Source organism: Ambystoma mexicanum, chromosome 12 (assembly GCF_040938575.1).
Source record: "Ambystoma mexicanum isolate Mex_15411 chromosome 12, UKY_AmexF1_1, whole genome shotgun sequence".
NCBI lineage: Eukaryota > Metazoa > Chordata > Amphibia > Caudata > Ambystomatidae > Ambystoma > Ambystoma mexicanum.
The window spans coordinates 467,391,711-467,414,972 of NC_090936.1; the positions used below are offsets into that span (position 1 = coordinate 467,391,711).

General features: G+C 46.5%; 1 protein-coding gene across 1 annotated transcript in view; it reads right to left on the reverse strand.

The window, feature by feature from the left end:
- Window positions 1-10,417: 10,417 nt before the first annotated feature.
- TMEM213 (transmembrane protein 213) overlaps window positions 10,418-23,262 on the reverse strand; it is a 63,731-nt gene continuing 50,886 nt past the window's right edge. The window contains exon 3 of the mRNA XM_069628737.1: window positions 10,418-11,092. Coding sequence (XP_069484838.1) covers window positions 10,923-11,092 — 170 coding nt within the window. The 3' untranslated portion in view covers window positions 10,418-10,922. The remainder of the gene's footprint in view (window positions 11,093-23,262) is intronic.

A 23,262-nucleotide genomic window follows, 5' to 3' on the forward strand; every position in this document is an offset into this window, starting at 1 on the left:
CATGTTCAATAGCCATTGACACCTACTGCAAGTCAACAGCACATATGTAGGGTGTGGGATTTCCTGGTACAGTGCAATAAAAGGCATTTTGCCACCTGAACTCTGTGCAGAAAGATTCTGTCCTATGGGAAGCCAGGAACCAATCTGGGTATTCCATCATTGCTGGGCCCTATGAAGAGACATCATGCACAGGAATGGGACCAACATATTGCACATAATAACCCCAGGAACTAGTAAACACTCAGCAGCTGGCAGTGCCCAGAACTGGTAAGTGTGTAGGTACTGCAGCAAAGTAGTCTTTCTGAAGGTGCCATCAGCAGCACTGAAAAACATAGACGTGGTAAAGGAACAAAATGTCTATGTGCCAGCCGAGCCTCAGTGAGCCATTTGAGTGCAGTCAGAAATGTCATCGTAATCACTCATGAGTACAGCTGCGAAATGCAAAATTGGTGATAATGCTGGCAGTAGACCTTTTGCCAAATGCATTCATTGAAAACAAAGGTTTTTGAGAGCTGGTGCCACGTGCTGATGTCCGCTGGCAAGTTTCCACCCTGACGGACTTTTCACACCAGGCTGCCCCTGAATTGTACGAAGCAGTAGTTCTCGTGCTGAGGAAGGCCTTGGACAGGTCAGAGGGTGGGAAAGTCCACTTCACTATGTATATGAGAATGCGGACAAGCCAGGAAAGCACAGATACAATGTCTGTTACAGAGAATCGGGTCACCTTCCCTTCTAGTGGTGAGCAAGAGAAGTCATCAGAGTAGCTGCATGCTGTCCTCCAACAAGCCACTTTGTAGATGCAAGGCTTTGTTGGTAGGAGCCACACAGGAGTAGACATCTGGGATGAAGTGGAGCAGGTGGTGGCAGAGTGGCTAACACCCCAGAAACCACCAACGGGCATTATGGCAGCAGACTACCCCAATCATGTTGCTGCAGTTAGGCTGGGCCATGCACATGTTCTTCACCTTGAGTGACACGTCTTGCCCATGATATGCTTGCTGTGGCACACAAGGTTGGCTCTCATTTCACCTAGTCGTGCAGCACCAGATATGCTTTGAGTGAGTTGCAAGTGCAGAACAAACACCCACTGCACCAGCTAAGCATGCCTCTGCCAACCAACTGTAATGAATCAGTACAAATGCTTCACTGTCTGTGTGGCCAAAGCAGAGCTGTAAGTAACTACATCTCCAGTCACAGTTGAGCATTGGATGGGGCCTTTTTAGCCCCCAGCTCAGTGGCAGCTCATGCACACTGTCTGTGGTTTGCTACGGCCATTTGAGTAAGCCACACAGAGTGTGAGCCAAGGCTCTACGTCACTGAGCGAGGTACTTCCATTGATCTACTTGTTCACAATGAACCTGTCCAAAACAGCAATGCAGTGCGACAAAACGGTATGCAGTGATTTTAACAAATAGAAAACAATGAATTAAACTTGTAACAAACCCAAAACATCTTTAAAAAAAACTTTATTTTAAAACTATAAATATTTATTGGGAATGGGAATAGTAGTTTTTAGGGTTGGGGGGAAAAGTATTAATTGAAAAAGGAGGTTTGGGGTGGGCACCCAAAAAAATAAACAAAAATGTGTTCTTTTTTTAAAAATGTTTTTGGTTTATTTAAAATCGGTGAGAAAACTGCTTGCAATCTTTCAGAATGACCCACATTTATAAACATATGAAAGAAAACATTGAGTATCTTTTGGCATCATTCGTTGATCTTCGTTTTAAAATTAAAGTGGCTGTATTCTGCACAGTTGTCAGTAAGACCATACATACAGAGGACATAGTTGTAATGTGTGAGACTGCACTTTAGTTAGAGACATTTGCAAGATCACGTTTCTTCAGAACAGAGGCTTGAAGAACAGGCAGAAATAACAACTGAGCACCCCTAGCGGCCCGTAAGATGTTTGCCTTCATCTAGTAGTACCCTTGACACTGCAACTGGCAGGTGGAGGGGCACCACATGTAGGGTGTGCATCTCCCGCATACACCACGGTGGGATTCACTGCCAGATTCTGCATTCCTCAATGTGTGTGCGCCTGGGAGAACAACAGGAAGCCTAATTGGGGCTAAAGTTACAGACAGAGATGGTGGATGTGTATTTGATTGACAGATGCCAGCTTGGCAAGGATGATGACCCACTGCAGTATTGATTCTTCACGCAGTTTCTGTGGCCAGTGGTACTTGTCTGTGTAGCCATTGACCCCATACACTGCCCCAAGCTAGGGTAGAGGCAGAGCACATTTCGTAGTGCTGCTGCCTTCATCTTCTCTGATCACAGGAGAAGCCTCTCTGTAGCTCATGTAGAACAACTGATGTTCATTAAAATGAATGCGCACCAAATCCCAGTCAACTGTGGCAAGACACTGTTGCTTTTGCAAGCCAATCGCCAGGATCCTCTGAGTCAGCCTCAGATCATAGTTGAGTCAGAGGATGACACGTGTATCAGTCTATAAAGGCCCCCAGGGCAGTGGAGCGGGATGATGGCTACTTTGGCTTCCATTGATACTACTAGCTCAAGGTCTGAAAATTCAATTGTAATGTTGTGGTGACTGAGGTGATGAACAAGAATTCTGGTGACGGGCATTTTCAGAGCGTAATAGAGGTGTGTGTGATCAATTCATCCTAGATGTTACAATGACTGAACAGAGTCATTCACACAATGAATTTGCATGTCCCTTCTTTCGTGCTGAGTAGGCACACACATTGAATTGATTTGTCTTTATTCTCTAGCAGGACTGCAGGCACACACTGAATTTTTATGTATTTTCACTCATGCAAGAGTGGGGGCGCACACTGAATTTGTAAGTCTCTCTTCTCTCACAGGAGAGGGGGTGCCCACTGAATGTGTACATCTTTCCTCGCTTGCAGATTGGGCACACACAAAATGTGTACATTTGTCCCCTCTTGCAGGGTCGGAGAATACCCTGAATTGTTAGATTTTTTTCCCGCAGGAGACATGAGCCCAAATGGAGAGGAGTTGCTCCATGTACCATTCTCAAGTCCGAGCTTAGTACCTTGATTTGTTGGGACTCGTTGCAAAACATCATTACCAAATCTCAACAAGTCATAGCACACTTTGCCACAGGGTAGACTTGCAAGCATTCTTACTTTTTAGGATTCGTTGTGTTAGGAAAGATAACTGTCCCTATGCATAGGTTCTCTCTCTACTCTCTAGACAGGCAAATGACCACTGTCCATCTAAAAGAGGACAGAGAGACTATGCACAATTTCATTGAGTGTCATATAATTGTATTCCTATCCAGAATAATGTCACCCTTACTCCTGAAAAACACCACCTGCTTTTCAATGTTTATTCTTCAACATCCAAGCCGTTTCATCAAACTACACTGAACAAAGTTTAACATATAATTCCTTTGAGTATTGTATTTTGGATTTTAATTTGTTTTTCAGATTTTGAACGTTTGAAATGTTTTTTGTTACTTTTTACTAAGGGAGTGAAGGAGAAAGCAAAAAGGACATAAATAGCCCTCCTCCAGAAACAAAACAAAAAAGATTTGCACAGTTCCCACATTGCTACGCTACCTCAGCACACATCAGGGTGGCGCTAACATGATGCTCTGCACTGGTCCATATCAACTCAACCACCAATTCTCTGCAGCTAAAGTTGTGCCTGCTCACTAGACACAATGCCCTGATCTGCTAGGCAAAGATGGATGTGACCTTTCCCTCTGGGACATTGACCCTATCTCCCACATGTCCTGGAAGGGCGGCTGGCCCTTTTGCGTGTAGGTTCTTCCCCAGTCTCTGTGTAGCCAGGACTTACTCGCTGTATAGACAAGCCTGCACTAAGGATGGCATTGACGTTCCCCCTTGTCCAGGTAGGGGTCTTTGCTGCAGTCTCATCGTCATCACTGGTATGGGGTTGTGGTGGTCAGAACTTGTTCACATCTGGTTACCAGTGCTGTAGGAGTTCAGGAGGGCCATGCGATCCAGTGAATGGGTCTTGACAGAAGGTACACCCAACTCCACGTATTCAGCCTCAGCTCTTGAATCCCCGAATGACAACTTAGTGGTTCAAGGCCAAAGAGGATATGGCAAAGGGGAGAGGGCTTTTGAAGGGATTCCTAGGCCTTCCTTAAACCCTTACTGGCCTTTGTGCCTTCTCCTGAGCCTTGCAGTACAGGCTCGCCTGCTGACTCCTGCAGTACTGGATGTGCCACTGGCTCAGGCCACTCCACTGTCTGTCAACACCATTCCCACCATCACCGCTAGAGCCATCATCACCACCAGCAATCCCATCAATCCTGTCTCAGGCAGCACCAGCTGCTGAAGGAGGCAGATTGTCTGTTACATTGGTCCGACAATGTTCAGGAATACTCCCTCCCCCTCTACAGATTCCAAGAAGGAGGATAAGAGATCCATCACCACCTGTGGATCCGGATCACTGTAATCCTCTTGCACAATCAGTTCCCAATTCGATTCCTGCTGAAAAAATTCAAGGTTTCCCAAACTTAAGTAACAAAGGTTTCAAATTCAAATCACAATGCAAAAGGAAAGGATTTGCTAACAAAATGGCTTCCCAACAAACTGCCTGGCTCGCAAAGTGAGAAAAATAAATGAATGTTTGCCAGCTAAAAGCAAAAGGTTTTCAAATCCCAAATAACACAAACAGTCCCCAAAGAAAAATGAAACCGTGCCTAACGGGGAGGATAGCTCAGGGGCAACGCGCTCGCCTTGGAAGCAAACCTATGTGGAACAACACAGGTTTGATCCCGGAGTCCGCGCTTAGAAACCTCTGGGTATTAAGCGTCTTATAAATAACCAAGTACAATTACAACCCTTAAGTGTGTCTCTTTCGCGCAATCGGGGTGTGGCTCAGCCCTGCTTTGCCTTCCTGCAGCCAAACTCAACCCGCAAAGAAAACAGGAAGTTGCTGGCTCTCTTCATAGGCTTCGACGCGCATTTTCTGCCTAATAACTCATTTGAATCCATGCGAGAATACCCAAATCTGACTTCACTGTGACACACTTGGTTAAATCTTCATATGATGCCCGATTCTATGTATGGGCTTCCTGTTCTCGTGTGAACTCGCAATGGAAATAAGAAAGTCACCGTTTTTCGGCAGGCACCCAGCACTGAAGCCTGCAGGCGTCAATGGGGGTTTTGGGGAGATTCACCCGGGCATAGATACCACCTCTCAAATTTCTCCCAGGTCAAGGAGTGTCCTTGGTCTGACTTGGACGGCCGAAGAGGTTTTGTGTTCTGCAGCGTGGCGGCAGTCCCGATATGAAGTGCCTGCCAGCTTTGTGATGCCCTAGACTTTTTGTCTCAGAGGTGTGCAAAGTGGTTGCAGCCAGATTTTTGACCTCTCTGTGGCAGCGCTGCTGGAGTGCCCTAAGACGTCCTAATTAGTCTCCAGCTCAAGGCCCTGTGCTAAAAGCACTTTGATGCACCAACCTCTTTTGGCCCCAGGATAGTTGTAATTGTAATGGGTTATTTATAAAGCACTTAATACCCAGAGGTTTCTAAGCGGGGACCCCGGGATTGCAATGCGTCGCCTTGCTTCCAAGACGAGCGCGTTGCCCCTGAGCTGTCCTCCCGAGAGTTCCAGTTCAGAGCTTCAGCATTTTCATCATTGTCTTTGCTTCTGATTGTTGAGGATAGCCTGGCATCTTGCTCCAATCACAGGAATGCAGGGGCGGGTGCTGTGCCTACCTGCCCAACTAGCAAGGAACTCTGAAACCTCCAAGTCTGAAAATGAATCTCTGCACCAATCATGAGCCGCGACCCAGAAGTGGAGTTCAGTCGGAGACAGGGCTTTCTGTGTGCACGTCTATCGCTCCACATTGCACTGTCTCGGACCCCTGGTTTGGTGCTGGATAGTTCATGATAGTGAGTACATGGCTGTGGCTTGAAGTCAGCGAGGATGCCACTCTTCAGTGCCACGATGGTCGCCATGATTGGATATTTGCTCAGCTTTGGCCTACCTGCAAAAGTAAGTGAAAAACTGGCAGACCAATGTATAACTCCTTTTGAAATCAAAATACAACTTCTATGTAAAACAAAAGGAGGACGTTGCTCTTCCAAAATCCAAACACTCCAATGCAGGCAGATTCGGTGACCCCTAAAGCACTTATCCAAGAAATGTAACTATATCAACCCAAATGCAATCAATATACAGGGGCGTGCAAGTCAACTACGCAACCTGTGAAAGAGGGTCATCACGCTCCTGACGCCATCTTGCTTTCTAGGTGGTAATGGAGTGAACTCACTAAATGTCTTTAACATCCGGAGAATCTGGGATAATGCTTCCCAAAGGAAGAGGGAAATTGGCCCTTTAAAGTCCAACAGGAGATGCTTGATGGATCATTAGAGAAGGCCTTTGTCACCAAAAGTCATTGTGGAAGGTTGTAAGTAGTAAATCAGCGTCCAAATTGTCATTTGTAGGCCAACCCTGAAGTGATTGTGGAGTAATAGAGTATTATGGAGCCAGGGTATTAAACTGCTTTCTGTTGGAGAAGGTCTGTTATGTCGGCAACAGCTGGTCCCACGATATGACCAGCTACTGGGTTGCAGATGCGGCCCCAAGAGAAGGCTCTGGGTGGACACACCGGCATTTAGAAGAGGACACAGTAAGCAATGTTGATACATTTCATGCATCCAGGTTTATTCTTCTCTTCTCAGCTCACGGCCCCAAATCTGAATATGTAGATTTTTAACAATTTTAAAAAAAAATACAATCAATCCTGTTAATCAAAACACAAAGCAAGCCTTGCTGTAGGTGCCTGCATGGACTCCTCTTTCTCTGGATGAGGTGCTATCCACCACAGTCAAAGCCGATTGTGGAGCCTGCATGGACCCCTCTTTATGTGGATGAGGTGCTATCCTCCACAGTCACAGCCGGTTGTGGAGCCTGCATGGACCCCTCTTTATGTGGATGAGGTGCTATCCTCCACAGTAACAGCCGGTTGTGGACCCTGCATGGACTCCTCCTCTTTCTGTGGATAAGGTGCTATCCGCCACAGTCACAGCCGGTTGTGGAGCCTGCATGGACTCCTCTTTCTGTGGATAAGGTGCTATCCGCCACAGTCACAGCCGGTTGTGGAGCCTGCATGGACTCCTCTTTCTGTGGATGAGGTGCTCTCCTCCCCAGTCACAGCCGGTTGTGGGGCCTGCAATGACTCCTCTTTCTGTGGATGAGGTGCTATCCTCCACAGTCACAGCCAGTTGTTGAGCCTGTATGGATGAGGTGCTATCCTGCGCAGTCACAGCCGGTTGTGGAGCCTGCATGGACTCCTCTTTATGTGGATGAGGTGCTATCCTCCGCAGTCACAGCCAGTTGTGGAGCCTGCATGGACTCCTCTTTCTGTGGATGAGGTGCTGTCCACCAGTGTCACAGCTGGTTGTGGAGCCTGCATGGACTCCTCTTTCTGTGGATAAGGTGCTATCCTCCGCAGTCACAGCCGGTTGTGGAGCCTGCATGGACTCCTCTTTATGTGGCTGAGGTGCTATCCTTCGCAGTCACCGCCGGTTGTGGAGCCCTCATGGACTCCTCTTTATGTGGGTGAGGTGCTATCCTCCGCAGTCACCGCCGGTTGTGGAGCCCTCATGGACTCCTCTTTATGTGGGTGAGGTGCTATCTCCGCAGTCACCGCTGGTGATGGAGCCTGCATTGTCTCCTCTTTCTGTGGATAAGGTGCTATCCGCCACAGTCACAGCCGGTTGTGGAGTCTGCATGGACCCCTCTTTATGTGGATGAGGTGCTATCCTCTGCAGTCAACGCCGGATGTGGAGCCTGCATGGTCTCCTCTTTATGTGGGTGAGGTGCTATCCTCCACAGTCACAGCCGGTTGTGGAGCCTGCATGGACTCCTCTTTATGTGGATGAGGTGCTATCCTCCGCAGTCACAGCCAGTTGTGGAGCCTGCATGGACTCCTCTTTCTGTGGATGAGGTGCTGTCCACCAGTGTCACAGCTGGTTGTGGAGCCTGCATGGACTCCTCTTTCTGTGGATAAGGTGCTATCCTCCGCAGTCACAGCCGGTTATGGAGCCTGCATGGACTCCTCTTTATGTGGCTGAGGTGCTATCCTCCGCAGTCACCGCCGGTTGTGGAGCCCTCATGGACTCCTCTTTATGTGGGTGAGGTGCTATCCTCCGCAGTCACCGCCGGTTGTGGAGCCCTCATGGACTCCTCTTTATGTGGGTGAGGTGCTATCTCCGCAGTCACCGCTGGTGATGGAGCCTGCATGGACTCCTCTTTCTGTGGATAAGGTGCTATCCGCCACAGTCACAGCCGGTTGTGGAGTCTGCATGGACCCCTCTTTATGTGGATGAGGTGCTATCCTCTGCAGTCAATGCCGGATGTGGAGCCTGCATGGACTCCTCTTTATGTGGGTGAGGTGCTATCCTCCACAGTCACAGCCGGTTGTGGAGCCTGCATGGACTCCTCTTTATCCTCCACAGTCACAGCCAGCTGTGATATAAGCTTTCCAAGAGTGAGCTAACCCACCACCTGAGCTGCATTCTTTTAGTCTAGGAATATGCATCACCTAATCCAGGTTCCGGGCCTCTTCTTGATGTTGCATGGCCCACTTGTGTAATCTTTATGTTAGGGGTATATCGCTATATGTTAATATCTTTCAAAAGTAAAATGAACAATTTTAAATTTGTTTAGACTGTAGAAAAGTGACCCCGCTGGACCCAACACAGATCTGGAAGGCAGTGCACAGAAAGCTAGCCCCAATGTAATCTTCCCTCTCCCAGGCTCTGAAACTCTCCTTCACCTACCAACCCTGTCTTTACTTTTGCTAAGCCTCTCTTCTATTCTGCTTTATATCTGCTTTCTTCAAACAAATGCCTTATGATGCAGTGCCGCATCATTTAATGCAGTCTTTTGCACTACCTATGAGTAATACATTGGGCCTCATTACAAGTCTGGCGGTCCGGAAATAAGGGTGCTGGTAGCAACAGTGCTGGTGCTTCCGTGTCCCCATTCCCAGGGAAAGGGGACTTACAGTTCCGGCCGCCTGACATCCCGGGCCACCGGGACTTGTAACATCCCACAGGTACCAGAATATCGGGCAGTGGAAACGGTGTTACCGCCGACCTCGTAATGAGGCCCATTGTCTGCTTCATGTGCCCTTTGGCTCGGCCTAATTAAAAATGACTCCCTGGGAAAATATTTATTGTTCTGTTATTGATTTGTACACAGCCTTTCATCATCAGTTTCATGGCGCTAACAAACTGATTCAATGGAAGTTCTAAATGTGTAACACTCGTCTTTAGTTTTGGCTGATTGGTGGCACAGTACCCAATTGGTAACTGGGCAGAGAAGACTGCCTGAATTGAGTGGTGAAAATTAAACAGTCCATGCGCGTCCCGTCACATGTAAAGTCATGCACTGAATTGACACAGCAGGAATGCCATGCAGCCCGGTCACCCTGAGGCACGGGGAGCAGGGTGTGCCCTATAATGCTAGAGGGAAGTGAGGAGCTGCTGTAAAGTCACTGTTATACTTTCTGCCCCAGCATCACAATGCCCAGACAGTGATATGAGTATATGTTTCCAATGGTATTACCCAAATTGATCGTTTACAATGGATCATATGGTAAATCTGGCCGAATTCAGCCAGTACCATTCGATCGTTTGTAAGCGATCAGTTTGGGTAATTGCGACCAAACATGAGGAGCGGGGGTTGCGGGGGTGTCCCCCGCTCCCCATGTTTGGTAGTGATGGCTTTTGTCGGTAGCAGGGGTGTCCCCAGCTTACAGAGGTATGGAGGCGGAGGCGGGGGGAGGGGCGAGAAGGAAAAAAAAAAGAAAAGCCAGACCCTGCGGCGTGGGATCCGACACACATAGAGGGACGGATCCAACGCCGCAGGTTTAGAAGAAGAGTGGACGGTGAAAAGGTAATTACGGAGTGGGGGGTCTATGGGGGTGTTTTTTTTAAATTTTGGTGGATTTGGCCGTGGCAATTCGGTCAATTCGGCCACAAACAATTGTGCCACGGCCAAACTGTATACATCCTTTGCAATAGTTTACAAATGATCAATGCCTGGTACAAGCCTACATACAAGCTGTAACTGTTGTCTTTTTCAATGCGTGTTCTTTCATACAGGGCTCCTCCGTGCATTCTAGCAGACTGTGGAAAGTCAATGAAGGCCGCCATGGTTTTGGGCGCCTGAGTTCTGAATTCACTGGCTGTGGAATTGGCTATACGATCTTGGTGTTTGGAGCTTGGAATGGGTGTGCTCAACTGCTATTCCATTCCCCCATCCATGGGCCATCCTCGCGGCCCCCTGTGTGTCTCCAGCATACCTTCTGCCCACTGCCTCATGGCTCTTTAAGACTGGACTTGATTACTCATTGAAGTGTGAAATCAAGTAGGGTGCTCAAAACACATACAACTCATATGTATGATAAACACGTACATGCAATGAATTTCAATGAACAATGTGTGAATAATATAATATATTGTTGGCCATTCTGCAATCAAAAGTGGATTTTACTATCTGGGGTGTCAGCAATTCCAGACCTACTCGTTGGTCCCCATCGTGATTAAAAAGAAACAAAAAACAGAGTGATACACCTATGCCATTGGTATCAATAATAAAGAAAATATCTGATCCAAAATGGTAGCCATTTGCATATTATGATGGTGTTGTATATTCAATGCATGTCCCCAGTTCACTCCTAATAAAGCTGGTAGTCGGGCGGGGAGTCTTGCAGACAGTGTCTTTGGCATTGCAGAATACAGGGCAGGAACAAGTTCCATCTAAAACATTCCTGGGCTGTTCTTGGCTCTTGGCTTGGCTCTGGTCAGCCGATTTTATTTGTTCTCATAATTGCCCAGCGTGGAGAAATCTTTTCTGGGTTGGCCCTGGAGAGTGCGACGGAGGGAACGCGTTGCTGGGAGACGAGAGGAGCACTTTTGGGGTTCAGTCTAGGCCTGTGGTGCCACTCATGCTTGCATATACTTGGGCTCATCCGGGCCCATGTTCATCAGTTTCCCCACGCAGAACAAGATGAGCGTGAGGAACCACAGGCTCCACCCAACAGCAGCCGCGATCCAGCCCGTCTCGTCCACGCCCCCTTGGCAACACATACTTGCCAGCTTGCATAAATCCTGCCCTGTGGGAAAAGAGCACACACAGGGGTGGTTACAAGACATACACTTTTTGATTGGTGTTTCAAGTCATTAACGATGCCTTCGGGCTGTTGCGCGCTCTACAAATATGAATAAATAAATAAATAAACAAGCATATACATCTTCAGGCAAACTAGTAGGCAATGCCTAGAAACAGCGTTACTGAAGGCTTTCTGATGCCATATGTGGGTTTAATAAACATGCAAGGGTAGTGATGGCATCACAGCCTGGCAAAGAATGAGCTAATTGCCCCCCCCCCCCTCAATTTGTTTCAAAGCAAGTTAGCATGAGTAGAAACCAAACGCAGTGGTCACGCGGCTCTCGCGGCTCTCGCTCCAAACATAGACATAGAGCGCGCGTGACTGCCGCGAGGAACCAAGTGATTCCTTACACATCTTTTCCCCATAACAGAACAAGTAAAACATCACTTATAGAGAACATTTAAAAGATACTCTAGCTAATGAAAATAACAATTTATATAGTGGAAAATTTCTCACATCAAAAAGAATTAAAAAATCTCAATATTCTTATATTAACAAAATTTGATACGACATGTCTCTTTGTATTAGGTTAACAAATACTTCAGGTTTCATAGTCTCTCAAGTTTCATAGTCTCTCATCCACACCGGCTTTGATCTAGACCTATGTGAACATTCTTCATTAAATCTTGTGCTTAGTCTTGTGCCTGTATCCATTTCTCCTCGTCTATTTTTTTTTCCATCTACCACTTCTCCTCCTTTCCCTTCCTTTTCTGTTTTATTATTCCCACTGACAATACTTTCTTTCACTTGCTCATCCATTCTACTCACATTCACATCACCCACTCTTGCCAATCTACCTTTAGACCAAACTTCTCCTCCTTCCAAAATGACAACATTACTCTTTACAGCACATATTTTCTTTGGTCCCAGGAACTTACTCTCTACACATTTGTTTACCAGTCTAGGATTTTTAACATACACCATCTCTCCAATCTTCCATTCTTGATCCTTCACCCTCATTCTGTCATCAAACACTTTCTTATTCCTTTCTTGACTCAACGTAATAAGTTTCATAATGCGATCCCGATCAACGTTTACCACTTTGGCCATTCCAAGCCATCCTGGACAAAGTCTTGTCCCAGGTTCTCTACCTTTCATGGATACAAATGGAGATACACCAGTTACAGAGTGTGGCGTAGTGACATAATTCCACGTTAACATCTTTAACATCTCCCTCCATGGTTGTCCCGATTTCATGGCCATCTGCAGACCCCCTTTTATGTACCTGTTGACCCTTTCAACAAGACCATTCGCCTTGGGATTATACAATGCAGTCCTCGTGTGTTTTATGCTATAGCTTGCCAGAAATGTTTTCATGGCCACAGATACAAATTGTACCCCATTGTCAGATACAATTTCAACCGGTACTCCTTCTTTAAGGAAAACTCTCTCCAAGAAATTAATCAACTCGTTGGCCGTGACCTCTTTCACCGCTTCCCATTCAAACCATTTTGAATGAAAGTCAACTAGAACAAATAGAAACTTCAAACCATCTCCCAGACCTGCTACTGGACCCATAATGTCCACCGCCAACTTTCTCCAAGGTTGGTCTGGTATTACATTAGGTATTAGTGGGGCTTCTCTTACCACTCTGCACTTATCACTAGTTTGGCAAATCATGCATTCCTTGACACACCTTTCGGCACACCTATCAATTCCCGGCCACCAATAATTTTGTCTCAACTTCCTTTTCATTGCAGCTTCTCCAGGATGTCCCTGATGAGCCAGCCTAACCAACACCGATCTGAGAGATTCTGGAGGAATAATGCACTTTCCTCTTCTTAATCTTTCACCACACAAATTTATTTCATCTCTTATCTCCCACCATGTATTGAATTTACTGTCCAATTCTCCTTTAGCTGGCCACCCCCTCACTGTCCATACCTTTACTAGTTGTAGGTCCTCATCTGTGCTTTCTTCCCGTGTCCACTCTTCTTTACTAATGGCACCCTGTATTTCAGCCACTACAGATTCTTGCTCTTCCTCCCCACCCTCTACAATATTTGTATTCACTGGTAGTCTTGACAGACAATCTGCCACCACATTTCTCTTTCCCGGCAAATAACTTACCTCAAAATTAAAAGTTTGGAGTCCCAAACCCCACCTACTAATTCTTGGGGAACCCAGCGCCCATCTTCCACTTTCGAAAAGTTGAACCATGGGCTTGTGGTCGGACCTGACTACAAACCTTCTTCCCCACAAAAAATACTTGAAGTGGTTTACTTCCCAATACATGGCCAAGGTTTCTCTCTCTATAACTGAATATTTGCACTCTGCACCTCTCAGCGTCCTAGACGCAAAACGCAATAACTCTCTCCGTGTTGTCTTTGTCATACTGTACCAATGTTGCTCCCAGCCCAAGCATGCTCGCATCCACTACCAAAACAATCTTGTCTTTGGGATCGAATCTACCTATGGACGGTGCTTCACACACTGCTTGTTTGATATTCTCAAAAGCCTCTTCACATTCTGCTGTCCATTCAAATTTCGCACCCTTCTTGAGCAAATTTCTAATAGGAATGGACACTTTGGCAAAATCTTTCACGAACTTGTGATAATATTCAGCCAATCCTAAAAATGATTTAACTTGTTCTTTGTTCTCTGGCACCAGTGCCACCTTCACTGCCTCCACCAAATTTCTCTTGGGCCTTACCCCTTTTTCATCTATTTCATGTCCCAGATATTCTACCTTGTGCACTGCAATCTTACACTTGCTCCTTTTTACTGTCAACCCCGCCTCCCCCAATCTCTTCAACACCTGTCTCAACACTTCCTCATGTTCTTCCGGGGAACTCGCATATATTAGCACATCATCTTGGAACACGATAATGTTCTTTACTCCGCTCAACACAGTCTCCATCACCCTTTGGAATACGCTTGCCACTGAAGCGAGTCCAAACGGCATCCTGCAGTACTTAAAAGTTCCAAACACAGTGATGAATGCCGATAAATGTTGACAATCTTCCTTCAGTGGAACTTGATGGTATGCCTGAGAAAGATCGATGACTGAAAATACCTTGGCATTGTTCAACACAGATAACTTGTCACCAACTATAGGTAGGGGATGCCTATCTATCAAAATATTTCTGTTCAAGTCCCGCAGGTCTACACACAGTCTGATGTCTCCATTAGCCTTTGCTGCCACTACCACCGGCGACAGCCATTCAGAACTCTCACTTCTTTCAATTATTCCTCTTTGAAGTAGGGATTCCACTTCCCCTTTTAGCTTTTCATTTAATTCATGAGGTACAGGCCTCAACTTGTGCACTTTTGGACTGGCTCCTGCCTTTAGTCGAATTTGGTGCTCAAATCCCTTTAACACTCCCAATTCATCTTGAAATACTTCGGGATATTCTTTCTCCCACTTATCCTTCACTTCCGCCACGTCAATAGGTCATTCCGCATTTGCTTGAATTATGATTCCTAACTTCCATTGTTCACCCCATCCCAGGAGCGATGAGCCCTCTTGAGTGACGTAAATCTCAGATTCACAGCTTCTCCCCTTGTACTTTATGGAAGCCTGGAACATCCCTACAACTTCAATTCTCACATTCCCATATGCATAGGGTTCAATATTGGGTTCCTTCAACTGCCTTACATCTCCTTGCATGCAACTCAAAAATGTTGCTTTTGACATCAAAGTCCACGGTGAACAACTGTCTACCTTCATTGTTACTACTCTCCCATTGATCATGAACACATCTGTTGGTGCTCCACCTTTGTTAGATACTTCCGATATTTCCAGTACATGCGTTGCCTGGCTACTCATGCCCGTTGCATGATCTTCTTCTTGTTCCTGCATTCTTCCTCCCGCCTCAATGTTTTGCACCACTCCAGATTCGCGGCAAACTCTCGCAAAATGACCCTTTTTCTTGCATTTTAAGCAGGAGATGTTCCTGGCTGGACAGAACATGCTTGTTGAAATGTGGCGGTTACTCCCACACTTGTAGCACCTTATTTCCTTGTTCGGGACCCCCTTACGGAATCCTCTCACCGCGGCTACTTTTCCTTCAGATTTTTCTCCCTTCATAGTAGTCATGTACTTATGTGTCTGTTCCATGCTTCTTGCCGTATCTATAGCTACCTCTAGTGATGCATCCTTGGACAACAGCCTCTCTTGTATCTTTACATTATTTGTGCACCGAACCAATTGGTCCCTTATTAGAGAATCGGTTAGTAGTCCAAACTCGCATGTATGGCTAAGAGACCTCAAAGCTGCAATAAAGTTTTCCACTGGTTCCTGCGGATCTTGTATTCTTTGGAAAAACTTGTGTCTCTCAAAGGTTATATTTTTCTTAGCCTCAAAATGCGCTTCTAGCTTTCTTTCCGCCATGGAATATTGATCCACCTCCCCTTGACCCTGCTGGGGAGGATCAGGCAAACCATCATACACACTCCTGCCTTCCGTTCCTAAATTGTGTAGTAAAATCGCTTCTTTTCTTGCTGATGGGAATTTATCCCCTCCTATAGCGATGAGGTAAGTATCAAATAACTTCTTCCACCTATCCCATCTTATTGGTGGAGCCCCAGGTTCTGCCAGAAACGGTGGCGGTGGTGACATGCTTTCTGCAGCCATTTTTTATTTATTTTGCTGGTGTTATATTCACACCCAATAGCACCTGTGCACTGTCAATGTTCCCCCCAATGTTCTTCTTAGTCGTGGCAAGACTTCCCCTAGTATTGTATCTCATCCACTTTCTGTTTGTGTCTCAGATGGCTACTTAATGTAGCCCAGTTCTCTGTTCCAATTCCCACCCCCTGCTCCTCACCTCTTTCAGTCGGATAAGAAACAGGGTGGGCGGCATCAACCTGGATCAGCTGTATTTTCACCGCCGTTTAGAGGCGGAGGGAACGTCCCTCTGCAGAGCCGCCGAGACCGCCTCCCTGCAGCGCCACGCCTCCAGGCCGCCATGGAGACAGTCCCTGTGCGGCCCCACACCTCTCCTTACGTCGTTACTTGGATCCCCAACGCCTTCTCCCTGCAGCGCCGCTCCTTCCGGCCGCTGCGGAGACAGTCTCTCTCTGCGGCCGCTCGCACTACGCGACTCGCCTTGTCCACCGTTTGTACCCGCCCCTAGAATCGCGGGCAGGCCTGGATGTCCCTCTGAGGCTCTGTGACAAGCTCCCCTTCATCCCATCCTCGTCGCCAATTGAAGAGAAGCAGCGGATTACCAATTTACAAGTTGGTGTCTTTATTTAAAAGGGGAGCTCTCCAGAGCCATACACAGCACTGACTTTGTTTCCTCGCCAACTCTAACCGTCGCAGTGGTCACGCGGCTCTCGCTCCAAACATAGACATAGAGCGCGCGTGACTGCCGCGAGGAACCAAGTGATTCCTTACAGTCTCCTCACAATCACATGGACATGCCCCACCAAAAGATATCCCAGGAGTGACGCAGAAGGGGGTTGTGTGATTTAGGAGCCGGAGAGCAGAGGTGCTTGAGAGACAGACTGTGCAGTGTAGAGCACAGAGGTAAGGAAGTGGAGAAGTGAAAGAGAGAGTGGAGAGGAGAAGAGAAGGAGCAGAGGTGGAGCGAGCCCGGAGAAGAGGAGGAAGAGAAGAGAGACACAGGGCGAGGAGATGAAACATGCACAGAGAGAGGGGGATGAAAGACATGCATCAGAAGATAGAGGAAGTGAAGCCACTGTGAGAAAGAAAAGAGACAGGAAGAGGAAAAGTCACAGAGAAGTAGGGGAACACCAAAGGGGGGACACAGAAGTGTAGGTGAATGAGGGATATCCAGAAGGAAAGAAAGGAGAGGAGGCAAGACACACAGATCGATCAGAAAGAAAAGGGAAAGAAAGCAGTGGGTGGAGGATGAGACCATGAGTAGGAGGGGAAACCAATACCAACACATTTTTTTAAAGTGCCTTAGCATGGCAAGGATTTCAATAACGAGGAGAATGTGCCACTAGTTCCATCCACACACCCCAGAACTAACACCAAGCCTGCGTACAATATACCTTCTATTCCAATCCTTCTATAGGTGGCTAGCATGAACTTGATGAGCCAAGATGAGCTGAAATGAGGCTTTGCATCTCATGTGTAATCCAGTGGCCCGTGTTGTGATGCTTCATCTTAAGGTCAGGTACTCAGGAAATCTCTTTCCCCTTCCCTCCCTAGACCGCTCTCCTGGGCAGGTCAAATTCCCAGAGAGTTTATTTTGGAATTTTAAGAAATCAAACTCTAGCAAGTGGTCCACATGCCAGACACCACTGATTGCATAAATACCAGCCTTAATGCATCTCTGCCAATGAAGCTTCCTTGGAACATTGCCAGAAGGTGAGGGAGGAGAGTGTGACCCAACACTGAGCTGTATTCCCGCAATCCTTTGATGATTTGACCACTGTGGGAGGGGTGAAGGGTGGGCGGAGGGAAGGAGGACCGGCTAAGCTTCCTTTCCATCGGCAGTGAAACGGTTAGGCTGAATGTCTTTGCTGACTCCTGCTCAATCAGAATCCCTTTGGAGTCATTCAACCCACGCCACGACCTTTGACCCGGTAGCGAACTCTCTGTAATGTAAATGCCCTGTCATGGGTTTTGTAATAGGCAATTCAAAGCCTGCTTCACTCACCACTCTGAAAAGGCTACTCCATCCTAATTCTGTCCTTTTACCCTCCCCTATGTGACGAAACACAAGGCTCTATATATTGACTTTATGTTTGAAAGGGCAGAGGATAGCGGCAAGGTATTACATACAAACAACAGCTTTGCCGGAAGCACCATTTTAACAGCACTGGTTTTCTGCATTAATAATAAATAAAGTGATTACGGAATTAACATGCGCATCGCCTTCTCTCGCAGTTATAGGGAGGAGGTGAATGAGATTTGCATTGCTGGTATTGGCTGTGCCAGCCCCCTTCTGTGGTTGCATAATATTAAACAAGCCATCTACAAACTAGAAGTGCCCCATGGCTAGTCCCAACACACTGAATAAATAAAAATGTGCTTAAATCAGGAGAAAAAAAGAGGCAGGTGATGGGTCGAGTTGGCCTCTCAGAAAGGTTGAGTCGTCTCGAAGAAGTTCAACCATGCAAAGTGGTTCTTCTGTGGCAATCGGCTCATAAATGGCTGAAACGCAAGTAGGTGATTGGTCAAGTCAGTGATTCGACGGCTCGGCAGCAAATCCAAAAGTGGTGTCTATCAGCGGCAGCTCTGGGTGCTTGCAGCGGCTCAACGTATCCCGATACGGTTGAGCAGGCTCGAAAAAAGGAGTTAAGCTTAAAAGTAAGGTCTAGAGTTGTTACTTGACAACTAGATGCTGTGGGGCACTGTCCGTGATCTCCAGGGGCAAGAAAAGTCCTGTGCTCTGCACTTTCCACCCAGGAAGGATTTTTAGATAGCACTTGCAGGAGCTGCACTGTCCAGTATGCAGGTTCTGGGCTCCATTGGGCTCAGGTGCAGCAGGTCTTGTCCAGCCAGCAGATCACCTCACATGGTTGGGGGTAAAGGCATGTCCTTTTATAGGAGGTCTTTGTCTTCACTTCTATGGAAGAGGACTTTGGAGTAGATTGTATTTCCAATGGAGTTCCAGGTGTAATCCTTCTTCAGTAGTCCAAAGATGATTGGGGAGGAAGGATAGCTCAGGGGCAATGCGTTTGTCTTTGAAGCAAGACAATGCAGCGCAACACAGGTTTGAATCCTGATCCCGTGCTTAAAAAGCAGTTGTTGGTATTAAGTATTAAGTGCATTATAAATTAACAATTATTATTATTATATAACAGGGGGAGTGTTTTCTCCCCCTTAAATAGGCAACCTTCGCCAAAGAATTGGTACCCTTCTAGCCTTCTGTAAGGGGTCCATTCGTGGCTGCTTTTTCAGAGCATTCTGCCTGGTGATGTCATAATCAGAGTGCTTTGTCGGAAGGAGGTGGGTATAGGAAGTTTGGGAGCCCTGGGAGAATCCAAGATGGCGGGACTCTTGCATGGACTGATGCCTCTACTGGCTACTCCACCATCTTCTCCTGTCTGCTTACCTCAGTCTCTGTTCATTAAAACCCTGGTGTGATTTTCTTTGGCAGTGCCTATCCTTTGAATCACTGGACCTCTCCCTGGCCCCTCGGAGAAGGTCCTGTGTTACTGGAAGGTGACAAACCTTTCCCAGGGAAGACCAAGGTTTTTGCTAGTGCAGAGCCCAAATTGTTTCTTTGAGTGAAACTCAACAACCAGACCACTGCCCCTTCTTAAGGGCCCTGTCTCTCTAAAGCTCCTGCCCATGCCTGCACTTCTGGATCTAGAAGTGGGAGCCCCTTTATTGCCAGGACCTAGAAGATGCTCCATGCCAACCCGACCAGCCTTCCTTCATACCAGGACATCAGGCAAGAACTCTGGTTCCATCTCGCCCATTCTAGGAAGCTACAGGGGCTTGTGCTGCCCTCGGTCCTGTAACCGCAGTGCCCTCTTCTGTGTGACTTTGCAGGCATTTCTTCAATAATTCTTATTCGCTGGGGTCTTCCCAAGATGACCCCAGCCTCATAAGCTGGAGCATGAGGATGACGGAGGAGCCCTTCATCACTGAATACTGCTGACCTTGGCATCTTCACATTTCAGTTCCTCTGGTTTTGACTTTCGACCCGTGAAACACAGAATGTTCAATGATCATTCTTCCCAAGAGTCTTGGGGTCCCCTCTGCACCAGTGTGTCATCACTGGGACTTAGGGTGGTCACCAAAGAAGGTGCACAGTGGCTGCCACTGGAAACCGCAATGCTGCTGGTTGCAGAACTGCTCTTCAGACCGATGGTATCCCTCTCCTGACTCTTCAGTCCTGCTGTTGAATGAATCCTTTTTTCACTTGAATCTTTATCGCTGGGTCCCTTCATTATCACCAAGGGTCTCTTGTGAGCTTCACTCCACTGGAATTCAGAAACTGCTCCTGTGGACGACTATGTGTTCTCTCCCAATGTTGGGGATCTTTGATGAGGTTCACCCAGGGAGGAAGTTTTCAAGTATATCCGGTGCATGGAGCAAATGTTGTGGGGGCTGCTGGAGCAGAATGGTGTAATAACAGCAATAATATGGCTAGACTGGTGCACACTGGCCTATTGCATGCCCACTTGTTGGTGGGTTCATGTTATTGACAGTTTTGTTTGCCCGCCTTAGAGGAGTTTATCGTATTTCACTGCTACTAATGCCATGAGTTTTCCCTACCCGTAGTTAGTTCTGCGTGTCTTTCAGTTGTACCGGGAAGCATTTGGTCATTGACTTGGAGGGGAGAGGTGAGCAGCCTAAAGCAGCATATATCTAAAAGAGGGACATTAGAGAAATGTGCTGCGTATGAGTGCATGCACAAGCAGGCATTATCATGGGGGATACCTCCTCGGGAGGCGAAACTGGGACATTTCCATTGACAGTGACAGCAAGAGCATAAGCGCCTAGTTTAACACCAAATGGTGATACATTCGGAACTGATATAAGAAGGCTAACAATGAAAAATGTAAAAGATCTTATTTCTAAGACAGTGCAGTGTACGCAATGTTCTAAATCTAGTAATTCCGTTGAATTGAAAGACGGCCAACCCATGATGTCTGTTGCCTAGAACTCTAACAGAAACAGACCATCCGTACACGGTTCTCGAAATGAGTGCTAGATGAAGAAATAGATTGGGAGGGGGGGCAAGGAGGACCGACCTCAGAGTCCACCCAGGTACCAAAGGGAAGTTCTCAAGCATTTAAGTGAACTGAACTGGAGAACACAATCCCAAGTTGGGGCATCAGAAAGCATCTGCTCCTCTATTTTGGCAAAGTTCTTGGTAGCACCATTCGTAGATGAAACTCCACTGAGGGAACTCCCCCATGAAATCCCAGTGGCAATTTCAGAGAGAGATGTCCAGATCCCTATTGGGCATTTTGTCAGTCGAGTGCGAAAGGAATCCACATGTACAAATTCACCACTAAAGGAAGAGTAGTTGCACGTGCTAACTCCTATGGCAACATGGTTCATTGCCACCTTAGTAGAAGAGAGTATATTGTTCCTGAGAGATGAAGTAGATTCTCTAGGAAACCTGTTGAGGAGGACCCCATGAAAATATCTTTTTGGATCATGCCTCCCAAACCTTCACATTGCAAGTAGCAAGCCCTAGGGAAATTGCTGTAAAAGTGATCCCTAAATCCACCCAGATGGAAAGGGAATGACCCCTTCTGGCTAATCTTCCACTCATAGTTCCTTCAATCTTTACTGCCAGTCCCTGGTTACGTTCTATCAATATCCTCTCTTAAGCAAATCCTTATTTTATCTATGTGTTGCAGTAGAATTTCTGAAATAGAATATCCCTTTTGTAGAGTTTCCACACATGCGCTCTCTCTGCCGCCTCAAATTCTGGAGGAAAGAGGATCTAGGCAACGATAGTGTCAGTCCAGTCAGGTCACGTGACATGTTGCTTCTATAAAAACATGTGCTTGTGCTTCAAGTAAGGAAAACTTACCAGGATTGACTAATAATGAAATAAACGTTTTGATTTTCAATGTGCCTAAAATGTCCAAACAAAACCTTGGAGGCCCAACAAAACATAATCCTGGATTGTCTAAGGGCTAAAACTAGGCCGGACTTAGTGACATCAATAGGTCTAAGAATATTTAAGAGAATTGCCCTTCCAGAATGTAATCAGGACAGTGATTGCAGGACCAATTTAGCAGCTTAACTCAGCATTTGCCACTACACTAAAATGGACAACTTCTGCACTGAGGATCATTGTGGCCCATATTGAGCTGAGTGACAGGTAATTTGAAACTTTCCTTTTAAAGCCAATAACTCTGAAAATCTCATCTTAATACAGACAAATGTGCTGAATCTCAACCTTATTATGTTCTATAATTTATTTCTGGCCCATGAAACCTTTGGGAGCTTGCTTTCAGGAATCTAAAAATTCATTTTCTTTCCTATACTTTAAGGCCAGGGTTTCATCCGTGTTTTAAGCTACAAATTATTCTTCTCTTTTGGTTTTATTGTTGCCAATCTATTCTGGCAAAGGGTTTTATGTTTCCCATGCTTTCTTTCAGAATGTTTTTATAGCACTTAATGATTGTTTAACATAGCACGAGTCCCCACCAGTCTGAAAGAGCATACAAAATAAAACTCCCTGAGCAAGTTGACCTGGTTGTGGGTGAAGGTGGCTAATTGGAGTTTTGGACAAGTCGCTGTGGAGTGATCATAATGACCATGGAAGGACCCGGAGGGCCCGTTGGAAAAGGTCTTCCTCACTCCTGTAGTGCTCCGGCAAAAGTGACCAGGGGTTATCTGTTGCTCTCAACAGTGATGCGCAGCTGTGTACAAGATGGGATCTTCTGATCAACACTGATACACAGCTGTGATCTTCCGATCAACAGTGATGCACAGCTGTGTACAAGATTGGATCTTTTGATCAACAGTGATTCACAGCTGTGTACAAGATGGGATCTTCTGATCAACAGTAAAGCACAGCTGTGTACAAAATGGGATCTTCTGATCAACAGTGAAGTGCGGCTGTGTACAAGATGGGATCTTCTGATCAACAGTGATGCACAGCTGTGTTCAAGATGGGATCTTCTGATAAACAGTGATGCGCAGCTGTGTACAAGATGGGATCTTCTGATGGAAAGCATCCCAGCAGATTTCCATTTCCCTTCCAAATACCCAACATCATTGTAGAGAAATTGGAATAGGAGGTTTGTGCCCTACCTTCACCTCTCTGGGCACTAATCATGGATGTATCTGTCCCAAGCCTCATAAAAACTGGACAAGAAAGACACCATCCACAACATCACATCGCACGTGGCCTTCTTAAAGGTGAAGAACTAGGGGTGCCTCTATCAGTTGTCTGGTGGAATGAGTAGTCTATGGCCATACATGGCATTGCTTTAACCAGCAGAGCAATAGTGAAACCCAGCTCCACATGGTTTTGAAAGAAGATTTGTGGTCCCAAGGTGGCAATCATCAAGCCCATCGGAGCCCTGCTCAGGGCTTCTAAGGACACAGAGATTTAACAATGTATTATTACATTGATTATCATCATCATCAATAATGTTTATTTTTGGGCATTTAATCACTGAAACACCAATACAATTGCATAGGACATTTTCTGATCCTCCCATGCTTCCCCGGGCCTAGCATCAAGGGGCTTGTGGCGGCACCTGGCCCT